The sequence below is a fragment of the Lolium rigidum genome, chromosome 5, assembly GCF_022539505.1.
Source record: "Lolium rigidum isolate FL_2022 chromosome 5, APGP_CSIRO_Lrig_0.1, whole genome shotgun sequence".
Classification (NCBI taxonomy): Eukaryota; Viridiplantae; Streptophyta; class Magnoliopsida; order Poales; family Poaceae; genus Lolium; species Lolium rigidum.
This window is the reverse complement of record NC_061512.1, coordinates 121,264,307-121,288,613: the sequence shown is the minus strand read 5'-3', so window position 1 is coordinate 121,288,613 and position 24,307 is coordinate 121,264,307. Positions and strand designations below refer to the sequence as shown.

The 24,307-nt window shown below is 46.0% G+C and overlaps 1 protein-coding gene across 1 annotated transcript; it reads right to left on the bottom strand.

Moving 5' to 3' along the window:
- Nucleotides 1-5,981: 5,981 nt before the first annotated feature.
- LOC124653874 (2-isopropylmalate synthase A-like) lies at nt 5,982-11,101 on the bottom strand. The gene is made up of 12 exons (XM_047192935.1): nt 10,407-11,101; nt 9,654-9,867; nt 9,495-9,575; nt 9,262-9,351; nt 9,075-9,161; nt 8,727-8,827; nt 7,956-7,989; nt 7,777-7,851; nt 7,499-7,582; nt 7,286-7,420; nt 6,496-6,635; nt 5,982-6,368 (listed from the first exon to the last, which is right to left on the bottom strand). The coding sequence occupies exons 1-12, from the start codon at nt 11,099-11,101 to the stop codon at nt 6,227-6,229; spliced, it is 1,878 nt and encodes a 625-aa protein (XP_047048891.1). The 3' UTR covers nt 5,982-6,226.
- Nucleotides 11,102-24,307: the final 13,206 nt, after the last annotated feature.

The following is a 24,307-nucleotide window of genomic DNA, read 5'->3' as shown; positions in this document are numbered from 1 at the left end:
GGCGCGGGCCCCTCCCTGGTCGCGCGGCCCTAGCGTGGCGACGCCTCGTGGCCCCACTTCGTATGCTCTTCGGTCTTCTGGAAGCTTCGTGGAAAAATAAGACCCTGGGCGTTGATTTCGTCCAATTCCGAGAATATTTTCTTTGTAGGATTTCTGAAACCAAAAACAGCGAGAAAACAACAATCGGCTCTTCGGCATCTCGTCAATAGGTTAGTGCCGGAAAATGCATAATAATGACATAAAGTGTGTATAAAACATGTGAGTATCATCATAAAAGTAGCATGGAACATAAGAAATTATAGATACGTTTGAGACGTATCAGTAGGTCGGCTGGCTGTTGAAGCCTGGCCACTGGCGAGAAGGGGCAGCACGGCGGGCGTGCTCCCTCGATCTATATGGGGTCAGCCGCAGGGGAGAAATCCCACGAGGGGAGATGGGTGTAGACCGGTCGAGGGTGAGGGGCCGGAGGTGGTGCGGAGGGGAGGAGAGGCGCCGGAGGTCTGCGGTGGCCGGCGATGTGGCGCCGGGGAAGGAAGAGATCTTAATCAAGGTGGAGGCGGCGCACGAGGGTGTGTGGAGGAGACGGGGGAGGGGTCTGTGAGAGGAGTAGGTGGGGTTGGATACGGGCTGACCTAGAAAAACTTTCGGACCAAATTTTGGTCTCCTGCGGCCCAAAATCGAAAGCCTGTGGCGCCAACACCAATTTCACAATGCAAGCAGATTCGCTCCAAAATTTCGGTGCGGCGAAGAGTGAGTTCCCAAGCGTTGGCTCAGGCTATTGTAGATGGCTAAGATCCATTTTGATGGATGATCCGTGGGTAGCCTCCTTCATGCATTTCGATTGGCTAGAAAAATGTGTCCACGGAATTGCTGGATATCTCTATTTCTATTGTCATCTCATAAAAAAAAAAGCTTTTTTTGTTCCATTATGCCACACGCGAGTGTATTGGGTACAAGTCAATGGGCTACATGTCACCGAAGTTTATTATTTGTGGCCCACATGCCACATCGTTTTGTATCACTTACTGTCAGGTGCGTGTGTCCCATACCTTGTATGTTTTGTCAGTATGGCATATGGGTTCCACACATTAGATAGGTCAAGTGGACACATAAGCGGAATTTGACACGTGGACATGGCACGTAGGTGAAAATTGACACGTGGACACGACACAAGTATCAGTTGGTCCTACATGTCAGTTAGTTCAAGCAAGATGCTTCTAGTGACACGTGTGAGGCGCGTGGGACCCGAAAAGGGACACATAGGCAAAATGGATGACATGGCAGCCAAACACATACCATTGTATTGAGCCAAATGCCAATGACGTTATTGATTTGTCGCAATCGGCAGTAGAAAAACGTCGTAGGCCACTTAATTTTGATAATGACGATTTGACCTAAATTGGCAATGATGTTTTTGCCCAATAACGTCATGATTTTCTAGGGTTTTGCCCCCCCCCCGAGTGGCCAACGACGGTCAAAGCTAGGAACGTCATAAAGCTATGACATTTTGATTTCCAGTCATAAAAAACGTCATATTATGGCAGATTTCTTGTAGTGACCCTAGCCCCGTCGAGCCAGGACTCCGGATGCGTTCTGTTTTTTACGAACACAGCGATTCGTTTCCTCAAGGAGAGATACGTGAGAGAGGAGATACAGGAGGATGTTGAGGGGCATTTTCTCAGTAATAACGATTCGTGTCAGGGCTAGTTTCGGAAGCGAAGAATTCACATTAGAAAATAATCTCGGGTAGCCGCGGGAAGCTGGCCTCTGACCGCTTCTCCTAACTAAACAGAAAGAGGCGGTAGCTGATAAGCTAAGTTGGGCTTAAAAATCCAGTTCTTTTCAGTTTAGGCTTAATTTTGCAGTTAAGCTCTTTAGGAAGCTGAAAAGAACTGGGCCTAATATGCACGACTACAGTGTGGTGTGTACCGTGTTTTCAAACGGGACATTGTGTAGCATGATGCTATAAACTAATAAACTCAAATCCAAAATGGGAACTGCTGGGCATCCCTCGGGGGATCTGATTTCCCAGCCCCGGGTCGCCAGCCGTCGGATCGGCTATATTGGACGGTCAGATCTGCTTCTACTGAATGTAGCAAAAAAATACCTCCCGACAGCAAAAACATAACCCACTTTTGCTACATTGTAGTAAAAAAATGGTTCAGTTACGAAATTAAATAAAAAGGCTGAGCTCGCCGGAGATCTCGCCGGAGAGCTCGTAGCAATTTTTTTAAATTAAAGTAGCAAAACAACAAAACAATTATAGCAAAAAAATAGCATCACATTGTGATAATATGTTTGCTACGTTGTCTCCGGCGATGTCTCTCACGATTTTCATCTTTGCTACATTATCACATTTTTTTGCTACGTGGTCTTCGGGGAGGTCTCCAGCGAGTCCAGCCTTTTTATTTTTCTTTTTCTGAACGAACCATTTTTTGCTTCAGTCATTTGTTGCCGGGGGTGATTTTTTGCTGCCGAATTTTTTTTTTGCTACATGCAAATCTAATCATCAAAATGGTTGATCCGGCGGCTAGGGACCCGGGGATAAGGCAACGAATCATTTTCCATCCAAAATCAATAGTACAGATTTAGGTGTTCTTTAGTTTACACAACACAAAATCTAAAAGCAAAAAATAAAGACTAAACAAACACCTCCTACGTCACTCCGTGTGGCCACCTCCGTCCTCTCTCGGCCCCTGGATCACTCATATATGATACGGAAAGAGTGCCTGGAACAACCCATCCACCGCGATGTCACTGTCGTCCGCCTCGATCTCACTGTCGCTATCGTCGGAGTACGCGTCGTCCGCCACGACGTCGTAGTGGCTGGTGCCGTCGGAGAACTCCGGGAAGCCGTTCTCGAACGTGATCTCGAGGATCGTCCTGGCCTCGACGGCCGGCGCGGGGGGCTCAAACCGGCGAGGAAGAGACATGGGCTTGAATTGTCGACAAAGCTCGTCGAACTGCTCGTCGGTCAAGTCCTCCACGATTGCCATCGGCCGGTAGGAGCTGGTGCCGTCGTAGCCGCCGGCTTCCGTGCTCTTTGACGACGACGACGATCTAAGGCTAAGCACACGTACGCACGGCAGGTTGCGATCGGGAGTGGAGCAAAGCGGACGGGTGTTTGCTGAATTTGTAGGACGGGCCAGACGACTCGAGATAGGTACTACTCCGGCTCCGTGTAGGAGTCGGAATCCGGCTCCGTGTCCTCCTCGGGCAAGAACATGGCTAGGAGGCTGAATCTTCAGATGATTCACTGGAGTGGGACTCTTGTCTCGATCGGTACAGGAATAGGTTATAATATGTCACTGCAATTTTCAGTTATTTAAGAAAAAACACTACAACTTAGGTAGGATCTATGAGCTCAATTTTTTCTGAAAAAACACATTTCAAATATTCTCAAAAGAATCGACAACATACATCTGTGTTACATATGCAATACAAAAAAAAATTGCTGCTTCAAATTCGACCTATATTTAGAGAGCCAAAAAAAAGATAAATTTAGGAGTGAATAGTGTGAAAAACAATTAACCCAAAGCTGACAATATTTGTAGGAGAACTTATCTTTTATGTTTCTCTAAATGTAGGTTGAATTTTGAGCTGAATTTTTTTGTAGCCGTGGATACAACTCACACGTATGTTACAGATTTTTTTTATCCATTTTTTCGTGTTTTATAAATAGAACTTTTATAAGCTGATCTTATTTTTTTGACTGTAACTACGGCGGGCATAAGCCAGCCTGAACATATATTCAGCCAAGTCTCAAGTACAGAGTCAAATTACAAGTTTGAAGGAGAAACGAGAAAACAGAAATAACACCGCTAAGCCTAGCAACTAAGCATCCAGCAACAATGGAACAGACCGAGAAGAGCAGGAAGGGGTGTTGAAGGATAAGCCGAAAGGATCTTGAAGTCGAGGCAGCGCAAAGAAACGAAACTCGCTTGCCCAGCGATTACTCTACACCTTGAAAGAACTAGGAGCGTCGCAGCCATTGTCGAAAGGCATCCCACTGCCGAGGTCGTGACGCGACGCCGAGAGCCGCAAACACCACCGAAGGGAAGAGTTCCACCAAGACAGTCGTTGCACGTCCTCTTGGCCTCGAACTAGGAAGGTCGCAACAGCCGTCGAAGGGCATCCCACTGCCGAGGTTACATCGCGACAATGAAAGCCGCCGACATCACCGAAGGGCAAAGTTCCACCGAGACGAACTCCGCACTTCCTCTTGCCTCCGCCATCACCGAATGAGCAAGCCTGGGCACAACACGCGGCAACGAGAACCTCATACGCCATCGAAGGACGACAATCACCGAAACTGCACCGTAGACACGAACATCCCTGAGAGAAAGGTCAACCAATGCCGCATCCACGCTCCGGCCAAGCCAAACAACCACTTGTCTCCCAGCAACGCCAACCAACCAGCACAGAGTGGCAGCTCCGAAGACGATGCCTCCATCGAGGTAAGCGGCGTGTAGCGCCGCCATCGCCGGATCAAAGAGATCTAGGGTTTCCCCCCCCCCCCGGAGAAATGTAGAGCCTGACCAAGGAGAACTAGAAGTCCCTGAAACACCGCCTTCAAGAAGGTAGCGACACCCGTGGGTGTCGCCGGCGTCGACTCCGACAGGAGTAGGACTTTCGTCCGGACAACAGCACCTCGGCAAACCTGCAACCGCCCCGCCAATGTGCTCAAAGAATTGAAAGTTGCCACCACCCTCAGGGATGACTGCACGCCGGAGCTGGAGAGGGCGGTCTGGCCACCCGCCGCCGGCAACCAGAAGAATATCGGAGGCTCACCTGACCTCAAAGCACCCGGCCGAGCAGCGCACGCGCGTCGTAGCCGCCCGCTGCCGCGCTCGCCGGACATCCCTGCTCAGCCTCAACGCCCGGGGCCGCCCGCCACGAGGAGAACCTCCTGTTCCCCACCAGCAACCTCCGCCTGCAGGGTTTGGAGCAGGGCAGCAACCGCCGCCACCACCCCAGGCCCTCCGCCGCGAAGCCCTCCACGCAGCCGCCCAGCACGACGACGCCGCCGCCCGTGCTCGCCACCACGCCGCCGCGCCCCACGCCAGCCCGACGCCGCCGCTCGACCGCGCCAGCCCGCGCCGTCCCTGCCGAGCGAGGGGAGAGGAAGCCCCGCCGCCGCCGATGCCGACCGGGCTTCGCCCGTCAGCGCGCCCCGGCGGCGGCGAGGAGGGGGGTGGAGGCAGAGGGTGCGGGCTCCCCGGCGGCTAGGGTTTCCCCCCGGTCGCTCGCGGGAGCGACGCGGGAGGGGATAAGGTTCTGGTTTAAGCTGATCTTATAATCTCACCTAATGAAGAAATGCTATATAAGTCTCCCTGCAATCTTCTATACATTCTATCCAATCGGATAGGTGAGTCGGCATGCGTGAATGAGGTGTTGGCCGCCCCTAGGCTCGCTAACATTTGCCGCCGCCATGCTTGCCGCCGTCCGTCCTTGCCATCCTTAAAACTTTCTGCCGCCAAGGGCAGGGAGGATGCCGTGGAGCTTCTCTCCGGTCCACAAGGTGGGGATGGAGCAGGAACCAGGTGCTTGGCCCCGCGTCGGAATCGCCAGCTTCCACCACCGCCATGCCTCCATAGTTCTAGGTTGGAAATGCGCTGCCAAGTGAGGAAGAAGGAACTGCGTAACCCGATCGACCTTCACATATCGACCTTCGCAGTCAACATATATGGCTCAGAAATCAGGAGCCAGTAGATGCAGTCAACCCTGATTCGGCTGGAAGCCTACCACAATAACGTTTATCCAGTTAACCTACTACTTCTAAATTTAGATGTATGTAGACATTGTTTAGTGTATAGATACATTTAAATTTAGACAAATCTAAGACATCATTGACGAGTGAGTAGTATATTTTCCGACCTTTTCATACATAACACTGCATTTTTACAATTTGCCCAGAAACTTAAACATGATAAGATTTGAGACAGTGTTATGTCCAGGAAATCATTTATTATTATCTGACTTGTTGAGAGTATGGTTGTAAAGTCATACACTGGATATTATATGCTCTAACATTGCTGATTGTTCAGGCTAGAGTTCAATCCACCAAATAGAGCAAACAACCTTCGGATGCACACCAATTGGAATACCCAGTTTCTATAACACGAACCAACACTTTACTAGTAACATGGAATGCAGGACTTCAAACACTTCTCGCCAGGCCTTCCACCTTGCTCCGAGATGAGATAAAGAAAAGGAATGTCGACGCTCATTCTGAGGTCTTCACACTTATGCTTTCCTGTGCTTCGCTGCTGGCATTTACTGCACCAATAAAACTGGACATCTTGTTCAGGGCACTCAGGTAAGCTCGGACACTGGACACAACAACGTCCATAGCTGCACCGCTCCCACTGAAGTGAACAGACACAGAGATTAGTTTGTAAGGAGTCAAAAAGGAATGCGAAACAATAGATAGTAGGGACAAGAAAGATGGAAAGGAACCCCTCGGAGAGCGAGAGATGATTTATAGGACTATACCTGAAGGAACGACTGGAGTAACCGGATGCACTATGTTCATCACCGGTGACATCTCTAGTGATGAGTACTCGAGTAGTTGCAATTGCATCAATGCCTTCTGTGACAGAAGTCATGCCATATTCCTTAAGAACAGTCGGAATCTGCGGATTGTAAGGTAATTTATGATCAAATGATAATCCGTGAACAGAATAAGAAACATGCACCCTCCAGCAAATATACCTTGCGTGGTAAATTAGATGATAGTTCACATAATAAGAATGCTTGCCATGAAAGCTAGTTGATACATGTTATTTTCAGGTTAACATGACCAACACAGGTTGGAGTTGCTCTAGTTTTCAAGCAAAACAGAAAATGTGTATTTTTCTCTTACCAATGAAACTTTTCAACAACACCACTGCATTAAAATGGACCTACAACTAGCACAACTGATATTCAATTTTTTCTTGAGCTGCTAACCAAAAAAACATACTATGCCTAACCAACAAAATTCTAAGCCTAACGCCCTAACCCCAATAGTTTACAAGCCACAGATATAGGTAAATCATCTTAAACGAAAGATTAGGGTATCCATTCTGTTGAAGATAGTTGTAAGGTTAGACACTGCATGCCAATCATTGTACAAAATCACATTCCGGCGTGAATTTCAATATTGTAACGATGTTAATAAGCTACATCATGGGCATAAGTTATTCTTCTTCACAATGGAAAATCTATACTAGTTGCCTATAAAAGTAAAAGAAGAAACTAGTTCATTACAGCAAGCAAAAGGAAGAATAAAGCAACAGCTAACCTGTATTATTTGATCAATAGCTTTGTAAGCTGCATCAACTGGGCCTGTTCCAACTGAACATCCTATCTTCTCCTCTCCATCTAGACCTATCAGTTTGACGGTTGCTGTAGATAAACCGAGTGTTCCACATGTTGCCTGTAAAGGTGATGAGCAACAGTAAAGTAATAGTTGATTACATAAGACAAATAGGATTTGGTTGCAGCCTGAAAATACCTGTACATCACCAAGGGACCAAATAACCTTAGGCTGAAATATCTCATCTGATAATAAAGCTTCGATGTCTTCATCAGTTACACGCTACAAAAGAGAAACTAGATTAACTTCCATGCATGGTAGGTGTTTGAAGTTCCAGGTAAATATTAGGGGAAAACATTGCATGCAGAACAGAAGCTCCTGCTGAGATATATATAAAAAAAAACTTATAATGGTTCAGTGAAAACATATACAGAGCCCTTGTTTCAAAGAAAAACATATACGGAGAAAAGTATCACCTTTTTTTTCTCTGCAACCTCTTTGTAGCGTTTAAAGAAATCCTCAAATTCCTTGTCGTTGATTTCATATCCAAGCTACATGTTTGTACGGCAAGAATATCATTTGGTAAGAATAACTAAAAAATAAATCCTATTGCGCTGCAGTAACTACAAACAAGATCAAATAATCTTAGCAATACCTCCACTAGTTTAGTTCTGACAGCATGCCTTCCACTGAAAAAAAAACCCACAAACAGCAATTATGGTTCAGAAAACTATTGTATGTTTATCTGAATGTACTCAAGCAGGATCAAACTAACCTGATTTAGAAGGGTACAGATGATAAACAGTGCTAGGTAAATAATAACACATTTAAGTAAAAGTTTCTTAAATGTCAAATGGTCCAGGTTGAGCTTGAATAACTAAGTTATTTAGGTTGTTACCAAAGAAGAGTGCAATGGTGTACATAGCACCCTTAAATAGTGCTAGGTAAATAATAATACATTTAAGTAAAAGTTTCCTACATGTCAAATGGTCCAGATTGAGCTTGATAACTAAGTTATTTAGGTTGTTACCAAAGAAGAGTGCAATGGTGTACATAGCACCCTTGATGACCGATCGTGCTATGACGCTACCTGCACATCTCTCGAAGATACTCATATTATGTGAAAATAATTGAGTATTTGACAGAATGCCATACTTGTTAGCACTTCGACACAAATGTTGCATGCCTTGTGTCATTGAACAGGGTGGGGTATTTTGTTGAACCATAATGTGGCAATTTCATTAAAAAAAATGTTGTGTGTATACTCAAAATCTAAGCATTTGGGGTTTGCTAGTTGGAAGACATAGTCATAAACCCTACCAAGTTAACAAAAGTTCAAAAGAGAGAAGAACAATACACAAAAGGTGCATCACATAGAAATTTTGCAGAACGCCAACTAATGCACAAAGATGTATTTGCATGGTACCTGAGCTTCCCAAGAACAATGCCAAACTCATTTGCACGTGTTAAACCAATATCATCAGGCGAAATTATTTCATAAGTTCCTTTGAATTTAAGCATCCCATCCTGCAAAACATAAATGAAAAGAGCACTGAAGTTGGCCGTTTTATTATAGAATGGTTAATACAGCAAAGGTAAAAACATACTAATGAGAACATATATCAGTGGATCAATAATTTGTACATGGTAACTGGGAAAGGAGAACGAACAAAGTGTGCCATACCATGAAAAGGAAAACTAACCATTACTATTAAATGACCAATTGAAAACTTGGAACAGTAATGCTGATAAAAGAGACTGAAAATTCAGGTACCTGATGAATTCCACTTTCATGAGCGAAGGCATTGGCACCAACAATAGCTTTATGCGGCTGCACATGAAGTCCACTGTGCTCTTGTACCTACAATAGTTATAGAATTTTGCACAAGAGTCAAGGTTGCCTGAAAATTACAAGGACAAAAGAACAGAAATGGAACAGTACAAGAGACACCAATATATACCATTTTGCTTGTCATAGTAATATGTTGGGAATTAATTCCAGTATATAGGCCATCTAAGAGTTCTCGGCGACATTTAATCGCCATGACAACCTGAAGAGGGTAAAAAAATATTATAAGTGTAGCAAGTAGTAATGCCTTATCAGGCCACATCCATATCTTTCCATTACCCAATAAATAGGATAAAATTGTAAATAATGCGCAGAAAATATACGAATATACTATTACAAGCTCACCTCCTCCAAGGAAGCATTTCCAGCTCTTTCACCAATACCATTGATAGTCACCTCCAACTGCCGTGCCCCTGCATCAGCACCCTAAAGCTAAGCCAAATTAGTAACATGATTAGACCCAATATAATAGATGAAAAATGTAAACACGGAAAAAGGAATTACCGCTAAAGTGTTGGCACTGGCAAGACCAAGATCGTTTTGGCAATGAGTAGAAATAATTGCATTCTCAATTCCAGGGGTGTTTGCTTTTATGTCTGCAATTAGTTTCCCGAATTCGTGAGGAAGGGTGTATCCAACGGTGTCTGGGATGTTGAGAGTTGTTGCTCCAGCTTTTATTACTTCCTCCAGAATATGATAAAGGAACTCCCTGTTTGACCTGGATGACAAAGGGAAACCTATTATGCCGCAGCCTAATGCTTGTTTGCAAATATGATTATAAAATTGAAGAAAGACAAGCAACTTAAAATTTTGGTATCCTTTTGCACACAGCACTGCCAGGCCAAAAATATAATTGAAATATGCAGATACACATTGTGAAAAGGTGAAGTTCAACATGGCCGTAATATTTGGGTATCCACCCTTTCTTGATTTGCCGAGAAAACTTCCAGAAACAAGATATTGCCAGGCATCTTCTCTTAAAACAAGATAAGAGTTAAGCTATTGAAGATATAATATACAACTTTCTGAACCACGGCAACTTCATCAGTACTTGACAGTAAGTATGTACTGAACTTGCTTCAAATCCAACTCTAGATAATAGTTAATTTTGAGAACACAAGGTAGGTGAAATGGCAGCTTAGAACCAGATTGTCAGACCTATTTTATAGCCATAATTTAAACGAATCGGGCCTACAACAGATCAACCAAAATTGGCATTTAGTAGTAATTTTTTAATGAGAGGAGTTTGAGTTGTACCTGCCGGCGTCCTCTGGGCTGAACTCAACATCGGGGCATCCAAGACTGCGGGCATAGGCCACCATCTCCTTGGCGATGGCCACGACCTGGTCGGGCGTCTTCCTGAGCTTGTGCTGCATGTGGATCTCGCTGGTGGCGATGAAGGTGTGGATGCGCGGCTTCCTCGCGTGTCGCACGGCCTCCCAGGCGGCGTCGATGTCCCTCTTGTTGCAGCGCGAGAGGCCGCAGATGACGGGGACGTGGCCGTCGTCCCCGACGGGGGTGTTCCCGACCTCGATGGCGATGGAGCGCACGGCGTCGAGGTCGTCGGGCGAGGAGGCCGGGAAGCCGGCCTCGATGATGTCGACGCCGAGGCGCGCGAGCTGGCGCGCGACGACGAGCTTCTCGGCGCTGGTCATGGTGGCCCCCGGGGACTGCTCCCCGTCGCGGAGCGTGGTGTCGAAGATGCGCACGTAGTTGGGGTCGTCGATGCGGTCCGGGACGTACTCCGGCCGCCGCGGCGCCGCCGCCAGGCAGGCGCGGACGGCGGCGCGGGGGGGCCTAGGGTTCGCGGCGGCGGTGGCGGAGAGGCCATGGGAGAGGCGGCGGGGCTTGGCGGCGGGGAAGGGGGAGAGGGCGGCGCGCCTGGGGAGCGGGGCGGAGGCGGCGGGGTTCAGGGAGGAGCAGCAGTAGGGTTTAGCGGGGGCGGAGGCCATGGTGGTCGGAGGCGGCGCGCGGGGGTTTAGGGGTGGGGAGAGATGGAGGTGCGGCGGCGTGGACACTTAGCTGGAGCCCCGGAATATGGATGACTATTGCCAGGGAAAAGGTATTTAAGCTGACGTTTTATGCTTATCCCGGCTGTGTATGAACTATGAACTAGCTTTCGTAGCGGGCACGAACACGAGTGCGCCCGCCAAGCGCGCCGTGGTCCGCACTTGCCAACTGTGTATTGTACCGTATTGTACTGTACTAGTATACACTACTTTAAGAGCTTTGCCAGACGTAGACAACTTCCAAACTATGTCTTCACGTACCAGCATTTCCAGCTGGCCGATCCAAATCAATACCATATTAGTAGTAGATCTTACTATTTATTTGGTAAGACTGGTGGTCCGGTCCTGCCAGTGCATCCAGTGGCGCGACCTATTTTGTTCTATGTGTCTAGTACAGGTCATGGTGCCGTTTAGGTACCGCTCACACGGTCACAGAAGTTCACAGCTCGCTACCGCCTAGGTATCACTTGGGAAATATAACTCACATAACGAGCGGCGATACCTCAACTGGCACAGTATCAATAGTACCGCTTAGTGAGCCACACTCGTTGATGAGTACTAATACTAACGCCCAGAGCAGTACTACCACTCATCCGTGGGTAGTACCATCGCTGGATATAATGTCCAGATTTTGTGGTGACGTATTTAAGGTCTCTTTTTCCCCATTGTCTCTAACTCTTTCTTATTCTCTCTCCTCCATTAATTCTGAAATCTTTTTAAAGATCTTGCCCCATCTTTTGATTCTTCCCATAATTCTTGAATCTTCTTGAGGGAAAAGAGAGAGGATCTAGATCTAATACCCACCAGTCAAATCTTCTCTTGGTAAGAGCATGTGCAATAGTTGATAAGGCTGTCTTATCTTAACTCTGCCACGTAATCTAGATATAACAATAAAACATAATGTACAATGAGTTATTTTTTAGTCTTATCTTTACTAACGAGATATCCTAAATTTGTGGTGAGAGAGATTGTGCTAAGAGATCATCTCTTAGCTAAGAGAAGGCAAAGTCTTTTTCATCTTTCTCTTTCCTCCACATCAGCGTTTATCCTACATGGCACTGTTAAGATATCACCATTGTACATGCCCTATGGGGAACTTATTAGGAGAAGATTTTGGAATCTTTTGTGGATTTTCTCCTTGGTTCTTCCTCGCTTATTCTCCCATTGGCCAGATCTGAAGCACTGACCAAAGCGAGCCTCGCCGTTAGCGCCATCACCTTGATGGCACCAGATCGGGGTTTGGCCGGCAAGATCCGCTAGATCTGATCCGCCAGATTCACCATTGGCCAGATCTGAAGCCGATGAAGAGATCCCCGACTGCATTGCGCCATTCTCCTCATGAGAAACACTAGATCTAAGCTTACAACAACACCAACTCCCTCGGATCCAAATTAGTTGACTCAACTTTGCTTATCTAAATATGGATGTATCCACACATGTTTTTACTCTAGATACATACACGTCTAAGGAAAGTTGAATCAATTAATTTAGATCGGAGGGTGTACGATATACAGAGAGAAGTCGGCCTCGTCTCTGGCCGGCGAGGCCGCCGGAGAGAAGGGGGGAGGAGTCGGGGGAGTGGGAGAGACTCGAGAGAGAAAGAGAGGAGGAAGAAATGAGAGCTCCCTGGGGAAGAACATTATTTTTGTCGTTCTACTTGTAGCTTGAAACTGAAAATTTTGGCCGCGCGCCAAAGCATCCCGCCGCATCCAGTCAAAAATCCCGTGACCAGTTTTACCCTTTTAATTAACCCTGGTCCGGAAGCTACAACCCATCGACCATGGAGGGCTCATTCGGTAACAATGAAATATCTTTCCTAGATCCCGAACCCTCCCCACAGGCCCACATCGACCCACCAACCATTCGCCCCATTCGCTCAAAAATACTCTCACACGCCAAAGCTCTGACTCTCTACAGTACTAGATCTGCTTCACCGCCTGCATCCTCCTCCACAGCGTAGCCTTGATCGTGTTGGCTGTCCACCCACCAAATCCGCTCCCCCGCCGGCCGCCGCCCTCGCCACCGACGGATCTGATTCATCGCCGACCTCATCCACAGCGTAGCAATCAACGCCTTTCATGTTGACGCACCGGTTCCTCTCCAACGGAACCGGGTCTACTTCACCGCCCCCCCCCCCCCTCCACAGAAGCCGATCTATTCCACCGACTACCTCGGCGCAACGGATGTATCAACTTCACTGAATCCCTTGCCAGCCAACCAGATCTGCTTCACCAACGCCCGCTTCTCCTGAAATAGGGTCGATTCATCGTCTCCCGCGTTCGCTGCCGCTGGAATGCAAGCTTCCGCCCCCGTCCACCCCGCCGCGGTTTGGTAAGTACTCTGGCCCGTTAGATCGCGGTGTTTCTTTAGCCATGTTTTGCATAGTTATTTGCAGATCTCATATGCCATTAACTTTCTTGATTCGTTGCTTCGCATGAAGTTCTTTTAAATATTGTACAGTACAAAAGCATTATCCGATCGCTACCATCCTGTTCATTCTATTGACACCTGTGTGCATCCACATATTTATAGCCTTATACCCATTCATTTGCTACGAACTGTTTTTGTACCGCATGCTATTGTCGCACTGCTTTTATAGTCATGCTATGAGCATTTCCAATCTGGTTGTTCTTATACCACGTCATTAGCTCACCGCTTGCTGTTTTCTCGTGCCTGCTATTCTCACACTGCTTTTATAATCATGCTATGTGCATTTCCAATCTGCTTGCTCTTATACCTCGTCATTAGCTTATGGCTATTTTTTCCATGAATACTCCTGTCGCACAGCTTGTATAGTTATTGTTGCGTGCATGTCTGGTCTTTGTATTATCGTAGACTAACTTGTCAATGTTATTTTTCCTAGGGATTGATCATGCGAACCGCTTATTAGAACATCCAACATTAACAGCGGGGACGCTAGGGAAGGTTGCAATCTGAGTTCTTGGTTGGTAATTTTGGCAGTTTACTTCCGTTATTATCTATAACCTATATGTATTGTTTCTTATGCTAGAGATTAACACTTAGAACCCTGTCATAGCAATTCCATTCACGCTTTACTATGTTTCTGCCTATTTGATATGCTTTTCTTGGAGCATTTGGCATTACAGTTATATTCATTCGCTACTCTAAATCTGAATATCTGAAATTCTTATCTCATGCATAGCAACATCTAGTTGGTTTTAATCCGATATCTGGTAAATATTAGCTTATTCATTTGGCAGCTCAAGTTTTTTGTTATTTGAAACCAGCTGACTTGGTCTTAAATGTGATATCTAAACACACACTAAGGACAATGGAGCATAAGGATTAGCGTTTCACCTGATGGCTGAACCTGAAATGACAGGCATGTCGACCACGACTAGTACACGCAAGAGAAGGACCTGCAGCGAGCCAGTATGTGCTTAGTACATGTATCATATCTTATATTGTGCTTATTTCTGCTACACGCTGTTATCTGATCTCTACATTGCATAATAGATGTTTAAATAGTTAATTATTGTAACTATGTTTGCAATATTACCAGAATGCGGTTGTAATGAAGCAGTCATCATTAGAAGATAGTTGCCAAAAAAGGATCTGTAGCGACCCAGTTCAACATTATGATGTAAGTCTGTGCTTAGTACAAGATCCATATATTGTCATGTGCTTATTTATGCAACTTGTTATTATATTATATATACATTGCATAATACATGTTTGAATAGTTCACTGTTGTAACTATGTTTGCAATATTACTAGAATGCATTTGTAATGAAGAAGTCCTTAGTAGAACATAGAGGACACAAAAGGTTTCGTGGTGAGCCTATGCAACGATATAATGTAAGTCTGTGCTTAGTACTTGTGACTATCTCATATCGACAATGCTTAATACATGTTTGCATAGTTCATCGTTTAACTCTTTTTGCATTGTTATCAGAGTTGTGATGAAGCAATCTTCATCAGTAGAGAGGCCCACAAAAAGTTATGATCTTTCTTCTGATGCATCCTCTCATAGCCGTCAACATAGACCATTCCTTTCATCAAACAGTAAATATCTCAAGGTTGTACTGTATGAAAGACATGGTGTTGCTGCTTTAAGATCTGTAGCTGATATGATGACAAAGAGTACACAAGATTCAATCAAGGCGATTGCCAAATATCAGCGTGTTATTGATGATGCTAATAGAAGTCCTCCATGATTATATGTAATTTTTTTATTTGGGCACTTAATTGCCTTGTAATTTTCCTAGTTATTTTATTTGTGTATGTAATTGTGTATATCATTGATATCAGATTTTAGGCTAATGAAATTTAATGGGCCTTCTCATAAGCCTAACTTGGCTGGCCCAGAATGCAAGTTGACTAGTCAAACGACCAGGGCCCTATGACTTAGTGGGTCGGCCCACTTATAGTAGTGTGGGACCCACTTTTATTATGGGTCGACCCACTTACTTATTGGGCTAGCCCAATTGCTTTAAGGTGGACCCCACTCACTAACTGGGTCGGCCCGGTAACAGGAAAGTGGGACCCACTTTTATTATTGGGCCGGCCCACTATCCTGTTGGGCCAGCCCACTTTCTTTATGGTGGACCCCACCTACTAACTGGGCCGGCACGGTAACAGGAAAGTGGGACCCGCATGCTAATTGGGCCGGCCCACTAACTTGTTGGGCCAACCCACTTGATAAATGGTGGACCCCACTTGCTTAATGGGCCGGTCCAATAACAGGAAAGTGGGACCCACACCCTTATTGGGCCGGCCCTCTAACTTCTTGGGCTAGCCCACTTGCTCTACGGTGGACCCCACTTTCTTAATGGGCCGGCCCAATAACAGGAAAGTGGGACCCACACGATAATTGGGCCGGCTCACTAACTTCGGGCCAGCCCACTTGCTTTATGGTGGACCCCATTTATTAAATGGGCCAGCCCGATAATAGAAAATTGGGACCCACATGCTTAGTGGGCTGGCCCGTTTGCCTGTTGACCGGTCAAACGAAGGCATTCGGCCCGGCCCACGGGCTTAGTGGGCCGGCCCATTAAAGTTTTGACCAGTCAACCGTAGAGGTTAGGCCCGGCCCACGTACGTAATGGACCAGCCCAGCTATATAGTTGACCGGTGACATAGGCATCCCCAATGGGCCTGCCAAAGATGGTACCCGGGGTTTATTGAAGGCCCACGACTCGGTGAATATGGAGATTCGGAAGCCCAAGTTAGTATTAAGGAAAGCTAGAGTTATATTAGGAAATATAGACTTGTAATCTTACGGGACGGGTGAGAAACCCTCCCGGACTCTGTAACTTGTGAATTATGAATCCCTCGGCTCCACCTCCTATATAAGGGGGGGGGGGTCGAGGGACAAAGAGAGGATCGATTCGTTGTTCACGCAACCCTAGTTTTCATAATCGTCGAGTACTTTTCGGCTGAAACCTTCGAGATCTACTTGCCCTCTACTTCCTACTAAAATCCTAGTCTACAACTTGTAGGCATTGATAAGTTAATCCCTTGTCAATTGGCGCCGTCTGTGGGAATTGGAGGCGACAAGGAGCTGATCTCGATGGCACGTTCAAGATCGTCGACTTCGTCAACTGCAAGCAACGCTTTGGACAGAGGTAAACAGATCGAAACTGGTCTAGTTGATTTTGTTCCTCACCCGCCCTCCCGTTTGGATGCATATGAGTATCTGGAGGAGCCCATGGAGATGACGTTTGGAAGATTCCACTTCCGCGTCGAGAAGGAAGGATCATATTGTCTCGAAATTCCGATCTCGTCGGGATTATCAGCGGTCGATCCTGACTTTTCGGATTCAACATCGTCAACCGAGTCAGACGAAGAAGAGATTTCATCGCCACGCTTCATCAGCACGAGGGCAAGTAAAAAACTCGCCAAGATCTTCAGCGACATGTCTTTCGAGTCATCTGCGGACTCCTATATAAGCGATGACTCGAGCGACATCGGCAGCTTCAACTTCATCGACAAGTCTACTATTGTTGGAAAGGTATCATCAATCTCTATGATGGTGTAACCAAACCCGACAAAGTTTAGAATCCGAAATATCATCAGATCTATGCAATTGGAGAACCAAGCCGGTCAGAACCGAAGACGTCAGAGGCTTTAAACGATGCGGGAAACCCATATGTCGATCCCGCTGATCTCAGGCGAGGTTTAGGCACTAAATATGTCGGGCCTACTCCGCGCCTAAGGGTTCAACTCCCACAAGAAGCATGGGATAGAGCCGCAAGAGCCATGGACGGGACAGAACCAATGACTACAACTGCTACAGCAGAAGAATTGCAAGCTTACCAATATAGACTCGCTCGCTTTGGCGGAGAATTAGAAAAACAGACAGCTGCTTTGAATAGAAGAAGGAAGGCAGCTTTCGCGTCAAGCAGGCGAAGGGCAGATCCAAGCCGAAATTCAGGAACTTCGGGAGATAGTCATAGAGAAGCTCGAAGGAGAGCAAGATTTCGGCTGCAAAATATACCTGAAGCAGAGAGAGAATTTAGTTCAAAACCTCGACATGTCTTTTATGTCCATCGACACGAGGGGGAATATCATTCCTAAAACACCGGAAGCTGGGTACATGGCAACGCAAGCTTTCATCCTAGCGTCCAGACCACCTCCCGGAGATCCAAGAGAAGCGTTGTATAACATGGCCATGGCAGGATGCGGAGCCATGGGAGCAGCATTCGCAACTACACCTCCCGAAGGAGCTTGAAGACAAAATAGTCCACGACCTACTACAGCAGTGCAGGATCCCCCGAGAGCGAGCGGGGTCAGAGATACAGCGACTCAGGCCAGGGTGGATAGAGCGCGATAGGATAGAAGGGAACATCGACGTTCACCAGAAGTTGATGAAGAAGATATGTGTGGACTCCCGTGCTTTACGAGACGAGTTCGAAAAACTCGAGTCCCGTCAGGATTTAAGTTACCCGACAATTTCAAGAAATTTGATGGTCTACAAGATCCCGAGGATTGGCTAGTGGATTATCTTGAGACGGTGAAGTTGATAGGTGGAACCAAAGCGATAGCCATGCAGAGCATTCAAGTACACTTGAGCGGAGCCGCACGATCTTGGATAAAGAAGCTTCCTCCAGGTTCCATCGATAGCTGGGATAGTTTTGAGGATGTGTTCGTCAAGAATTTCCGATCTACTTGCAAAAAACCAGCATCACTAGAAGAGTTGAGATCATGTCGACAAAAGCATGATGAATCAATGAGAAAATACATCCAAAGGTGGAACATCATTAAAAACTCGGCAGAGAATATATCTGACGAGAGAGCAATAGATGCGTTTGTGGCAGGAATTCGACGAGGAGATTTTGTCGAAGACTTGGGAAGAACCAACCCAAGGACAGTGTCAGCATTGATGGAGATAGCAAACAGATGGGCAGATGGAGAAGATGTTGTTCACAATAAACTACATAGGTCACCAGAGGAGGACCGTAGTCGAAATTTCCAAAATAGACGACGATTCTCTCGGCAGTTTTCGAGTTATGACGCTCCTGGCCAAATATCAGCTGGTTTCCGAGGAAATACTGGAGGACACAGTCGAGATGATTATCAAAGGAGTTGCGAGCAGCGAGGCGACAATAGAGATGATTCCCGCAATAACAGGCAAAATAGTGGACCAAGGTTTCAGAGACCTTTCGTATCGCCCGAGGATATGATGAACGGGCCATGTCAGATGCATTTCTATCTCGGCAATAATGGGAAGAGGCGATCGGGACATCCGCGAAGGACCTGTCAAAATTTTCAAGCAATGTTGAGGGTCGCGAGGGCTAGCCAATGCTCAAGCAACAAATAGAAACCCCCAAGGGCCCGGGAGCGAGATCCACCGCCACCTCCTCCCGCAATTACGGACGAAAATCGGCACCAGCTCGGAATAGTGGCAGCACCACACCCACCTCCATATGTTGATCCTAACTCCAACAGACACGGTCCTCGATGATTCGAAAGCTAGGCCGTCTAATAGGGCTCGTAAAGTAATCTCACGACAAGTGTTCATGGCAGAAAAGATGCCTCCACCAACGATTGAGTACCTAAATTGGTCGGGACAGGACATTGGCTTCACAATTGCAGATCACCCGTAGCAAGTTCCTCGACCAGGGCAGTCAGCACTTATCTTACCAGCGAGAAGCCGAGTTATCCGTTGGGGAGGATCAATCTCGACGTTCAGTTTGGGACCCGAGAAAACTACAGGATAGAAAGGCTGGAGTTTGAAGTTGTGGATTCCCGTCGCAATATCACGCTTTGTTGGGACGACCAGCATATGCCAGGTTTATGGCGGTACCACACTACACGTACCTGTTATGGAGGTTACCTGGACCTAAGGGACCAATCACAGTCAAAGGCAGTTTCGCGTTAACTGATAAATGCGACAAGGATTTTCGTCGACTGTCAGAAACTTTCGGGATGCAAGGAGAGTATATGGCGTCAAGGCTCACAACTGATTATGATGTGTTGCCAGATGTAGGAAAGCCTCTCAGGGAGCCAACCTTTAACACTACGAAAGATTCCAAGGAGGTGCAGATTCACCCGACAGATCCAAAGAAAACAACGTCCATTGCAGCAGACATGGACCTCGCATAGGAAAGCGCGCTCGTCGAGTTCCTCCGTGAGCACTGGAAAATCTTCGCATGGTGTCCAGCTGACATGCCAGGAGTACCCAGGGAACTTGCCGAGCACCACCTAAATTTGGATCCAATAGCGAGACCAATCATACAACCTTTGCGGCGTTTTTCGGAAGCAAACCGCAAAGCCATGCTGTCAGAGATTAATCGACTCAGAGAGGCTGGTTTTATCAAAGAACTACATACAGAGGCTACGTGGGTAGCTAACCCAGTGTTGGTCCCAAAGAAAAACACGAAAGTCCTTCGCATGTGTGTCGACTTTACATGTCTCAATAAACATTGTCCAAAGGATCACTTTCCCCTCCCAAGGATCGATCAAATCATCGACTCCACGGCAGGATGTGAACCTCTTTCCTTCCTGGACGCATATTCTGGTTATAACCAGATCAGATTAAAAGAAGATGATGAAGTCAAGACAGCATTCATAACACCTTATGACGTGTTTTGCTACAAGACAATGCCTTTTGGTCTGAAAAACGCGGGAGCAACATATCAGCGGATGATGCAGAAGTTCTTGGCAACACATATTGGGAAAAACGTACAAGTATACATTGACGATGTCGTCATAACATCAAAAAAGGGGACAACTTTGATCGAGGATCTAAAGGAAACTTTCGATAACCTTGACAAGTTTTTCCTCAAACTGAACCCGACGAAGTGTTCTTTCGGCGTCCCTGCAGGAGAACTTCTAGGGTTCCTAGTCTCAGCAAGAGGAATCGAGGCCAATCCAGAAAAAATTCAAGCTATTGTAACAATGAGGAAGCCAACAAAGTTAAAAGAAATACAACAATTAACTGGGCGAGTCGCAGGTTTAAGCAGATTCGTCGCCGAGTCGGGAGAAAAGGCGTTACCGTTTTATGCTTTGATTAAGCAAGGAGAGAAGTTTCAGTGGAACGAAGAAGCGGACAGAGCTTTCGAGGATCTCAAACGCACAATCTCGACACCACCAATCTTGGTGGCGTCTAAGGAGAAGGAACCCTTCTTGCTATACATTGCAGCCACACCCCAGGTGGTCAGCACAACACTCGTAGTCGAAAGGGAGGAAGAAGGAAAACTTCATGGAGTACAGAGGCCAGTATATTTCATCAGTTAAGTATTATCACCTTCAAAACAGCGGTACCCGCAGTACCAGAAGCTAGCATATGGAGTGTTTACAACAGCAAGAAAGTTGCGACATTATTTTTCGGCACATCCGATAATAGTGGTCAATGAGGCGCCTTTATCTAATATATTAAACAATCCAGAAGCTACGGGTCGTGTCTCCCTTTGGGGAATAGAGCTTTCCCCTCGGGACATCACATACGAGAAAAGAAAAGCAATAAAGTCGCAAATTTTACCGGACTTCATCGCAGAGTGGATGGATCTACAAAATACGGGACCCCCAGATCTATCGAGAACCTGGACTATGAACTTCGACGGGTCCAAGAGATTAGAGGGAGCTGGAGCAGGCGTGATACTAATATCACCTGAAGGCGACAAATTAAAGTATGTCTTACGGATGACGTTTCCAAACGCGTCTTACAATGAGGCAGAATATGAAGCTCTCATACATGGGATGAATATGGCGAAGGCTTGTGGCGCAACTCGATTAAAAATCTTTGGCAACTCACAATTGGTGGCACAGCAGGTCATGAATCAATGTGATGCAGTCAATGAAAGTATGATAGCATACAAGGAAGTGTATAACGAGTCGGAGAAGTCTGTTTGATGGATGCGAGGTAAATCACATCGACGAGGCTAAGTAATGATGAAGCCGATGTTCTTGCAAACATTGGGTCGCAGTGTCTCGCAATTCCACCAGGCGTGTTCTAGGAGGAGATAGAAGAGAGATCTACAAAGCCGAAGAAACCAAAGAAGAAGGAGAAGGATGAGAAATCCTCGGGGGCTACGAAAACAGCATTGGAAGAAGAAGAGGAACCGCACTTAGTAATGATGTTACAAATTCCATGGATGCAAGCATACATATCATACATCCTAAGGAAAGAAATACCAGATGATCCAGTTGAAGCAAGGCGAGTTATCAGACGATCTAGGTTTTCAGAGCAGGATTTTATTGGTTGATGATGACCCACAAGTATAGGGGGTGTATCGTAGTATCTTCGATAAGTAAGAATGTCGATCCCAACGAGGAGCAGAAGGTGTTGACAAGCAGTTTCGATGAAGGTTTCACTGTAAATGCTCACGGACAAGTATTCGGGGGTTTTGATGTAACGGATGAAATAAATACGAGTAAGTAAAATGCGAGAGAAATAATTGCAGCGAGTGGCCCAATCCTTTTAGCACAAAGGACAAGCCGGTTTGTTTACTTATAATGACCAAACGTTCTCGAGGACACACGGGATTTTAGTCTAGTGCTTTCGCTACATACGGCTAAATAATCTTCATTGTTATGATAAGTGTTGTGTGGGTGAACCTATGCTAATGTACCGCCCTTCCTAGGACTAAATACATACTTGTGATTATACCCCTTGCAAGCATCCGCAACTACAAGAAAGTAATTAAGAATAAATCTAACCACGAGCCTTAAACTACGAGATCCTGCGATCCCTCCCGCATCGATATACCAACGGGGTTCAGGTTTCGTCACTCCGGCAACCCCGCAATTAGCAAACGAATACAAGATGCATTCCCCTAGGCCCATAAATGGTGAAGTGTCATGTAGTCGACGTTCACATGACACCACTAGAAGAATAACACCACAACTTAAATATCACACCATTGAATATTACTCAACCATAGTTCACTACTAACATTTAGACTTCACCCATGTCCTCAAGAACTAAACGAACTACTCACGAGACATCATACGGAACATGATCGAGAGGTGATATGATGATGAATAACAATCCGAACATGAACTTGGTTCAATGGTTTCACTCAATAGCATCAACAACAAGTATGAATAGATACCGGGAGAGTTTCCCTATCAAACAATCAAGATCAAACCCAAATTGCTACGGCGGTGACGAGGTGCTGCGGAGGAGATGGCGGTGATGACGGTGGAGATGATGATGATGGTGATGGAGATGATGTCCAGCTCGATGACGGTGACGATGGCGTCGATTTCCCCTCCCGGAGGGAATTTCCCCGGCGGATTCCCGCCCGCCGGAGAGCTCTTTTCTCTCTGGTGTTCTCCGCCCCGCAGAGGCGGCTGTAACTCTTCGCGAGGTACCCCTTCTGGCTTAGGTTTTCGGGACGAAGGTTTTCGCGAAGAAAAGGAGGCGAAAGGGGTCGTGGGCCCCCCAGACCATAGGCCGGCGCGGCCAGGGCCTGGGCCGCGCCGCCCTAGGGTGTGGGCCCACCCTGGCTCCTCCTGGCCCCTCCTTCTGGCTTCCTTCGTCATCTTGAAAAATAGGATTTTTGGTATAATTTCCTTCCAGAGTTGATCTTCCGAAATATTGCGTTCTGACGGTGCTTTTTCCAGCAGAATCCTGGCTCCGGTGTTCAATCCTCCAATAATGATGAATCATGCAAAATAGATGAAATAACATAAGTATTGTGTCCCAATATGAAATATATCGATGAATAACAGCAAATTATGATATAAAATAGTGATGCAATTTGGACGTATCAACTCCCCCCAAGCTTAGACTTCGCTTGTCCCCAAGCGAAACTGAACTCGATAGACATGACCACATGTTTATGGAGTGAAGAGTCGATAAGTAAAATACGGACAAGAAGCATCATATTCATTCACACAGGATATTATAGTAAACAATCTCTTATAACTCATATTGAAACAAGTATAAGGTAATCACAAGTAAAGGTGCATAAGAAATCATCATTGGTGATGGCAAACTTCGTTCTTGGTCAGAGAACAATTAACGGATTATATTTATCTCATTGAGCAGCGCTCTCATACTAAAGTTTATAAGGCACAACTTGCATACTCAATCATAATGATCTCTTCATAATCATTGATAACTTGCAAAGCTATATTCATTCAGATAAAACTTGTACTAAACAAGGAAGAATAAAAGACATGATGTAGCAAATCACAATATAATGGTTCGATCACAACTACTCAAATGCTTGCTTGAGATGGAGAGAAATAGGTTTACTGACTCAACATAAAGTAAAAGACAGGCCCTTCGCAGAGGGAAGCGAGGATTAAATCATGTGCTAGAGCTTTTTCGAGTTTTGAAATCATATAAAGATAATAAAAGTAACATTTTGAGAGGTGTTTGTTGTTGTCAACGATCGGTAGCGGGTACTCTAACCCCCTTGCCAAACAAACCTCCAAAGAGCGGCTCCCATGAAGGACGTTATCTCTACCAGCAAGGTAGATCATCCCTCTTCTCTTTTGTTTACACATGTATTTTAGTTTATTTAAGGGTTGACACTCCTCCCAACCTTTGCTTACACAAGCCATGGCTAACCGAATCCTCGGGTGCCTTCCAACAATCTCATACCATGGAGGAGTGTCTATTGCAAAATTAAGTTGCTTGCTGATGAATCAGGGCAAAATATGTGAAGAGAATTATTAATGAAAGTTAATTAATTGGGGCTGGGAACCCCGTTGCCAGCTCTTATTGCAAAA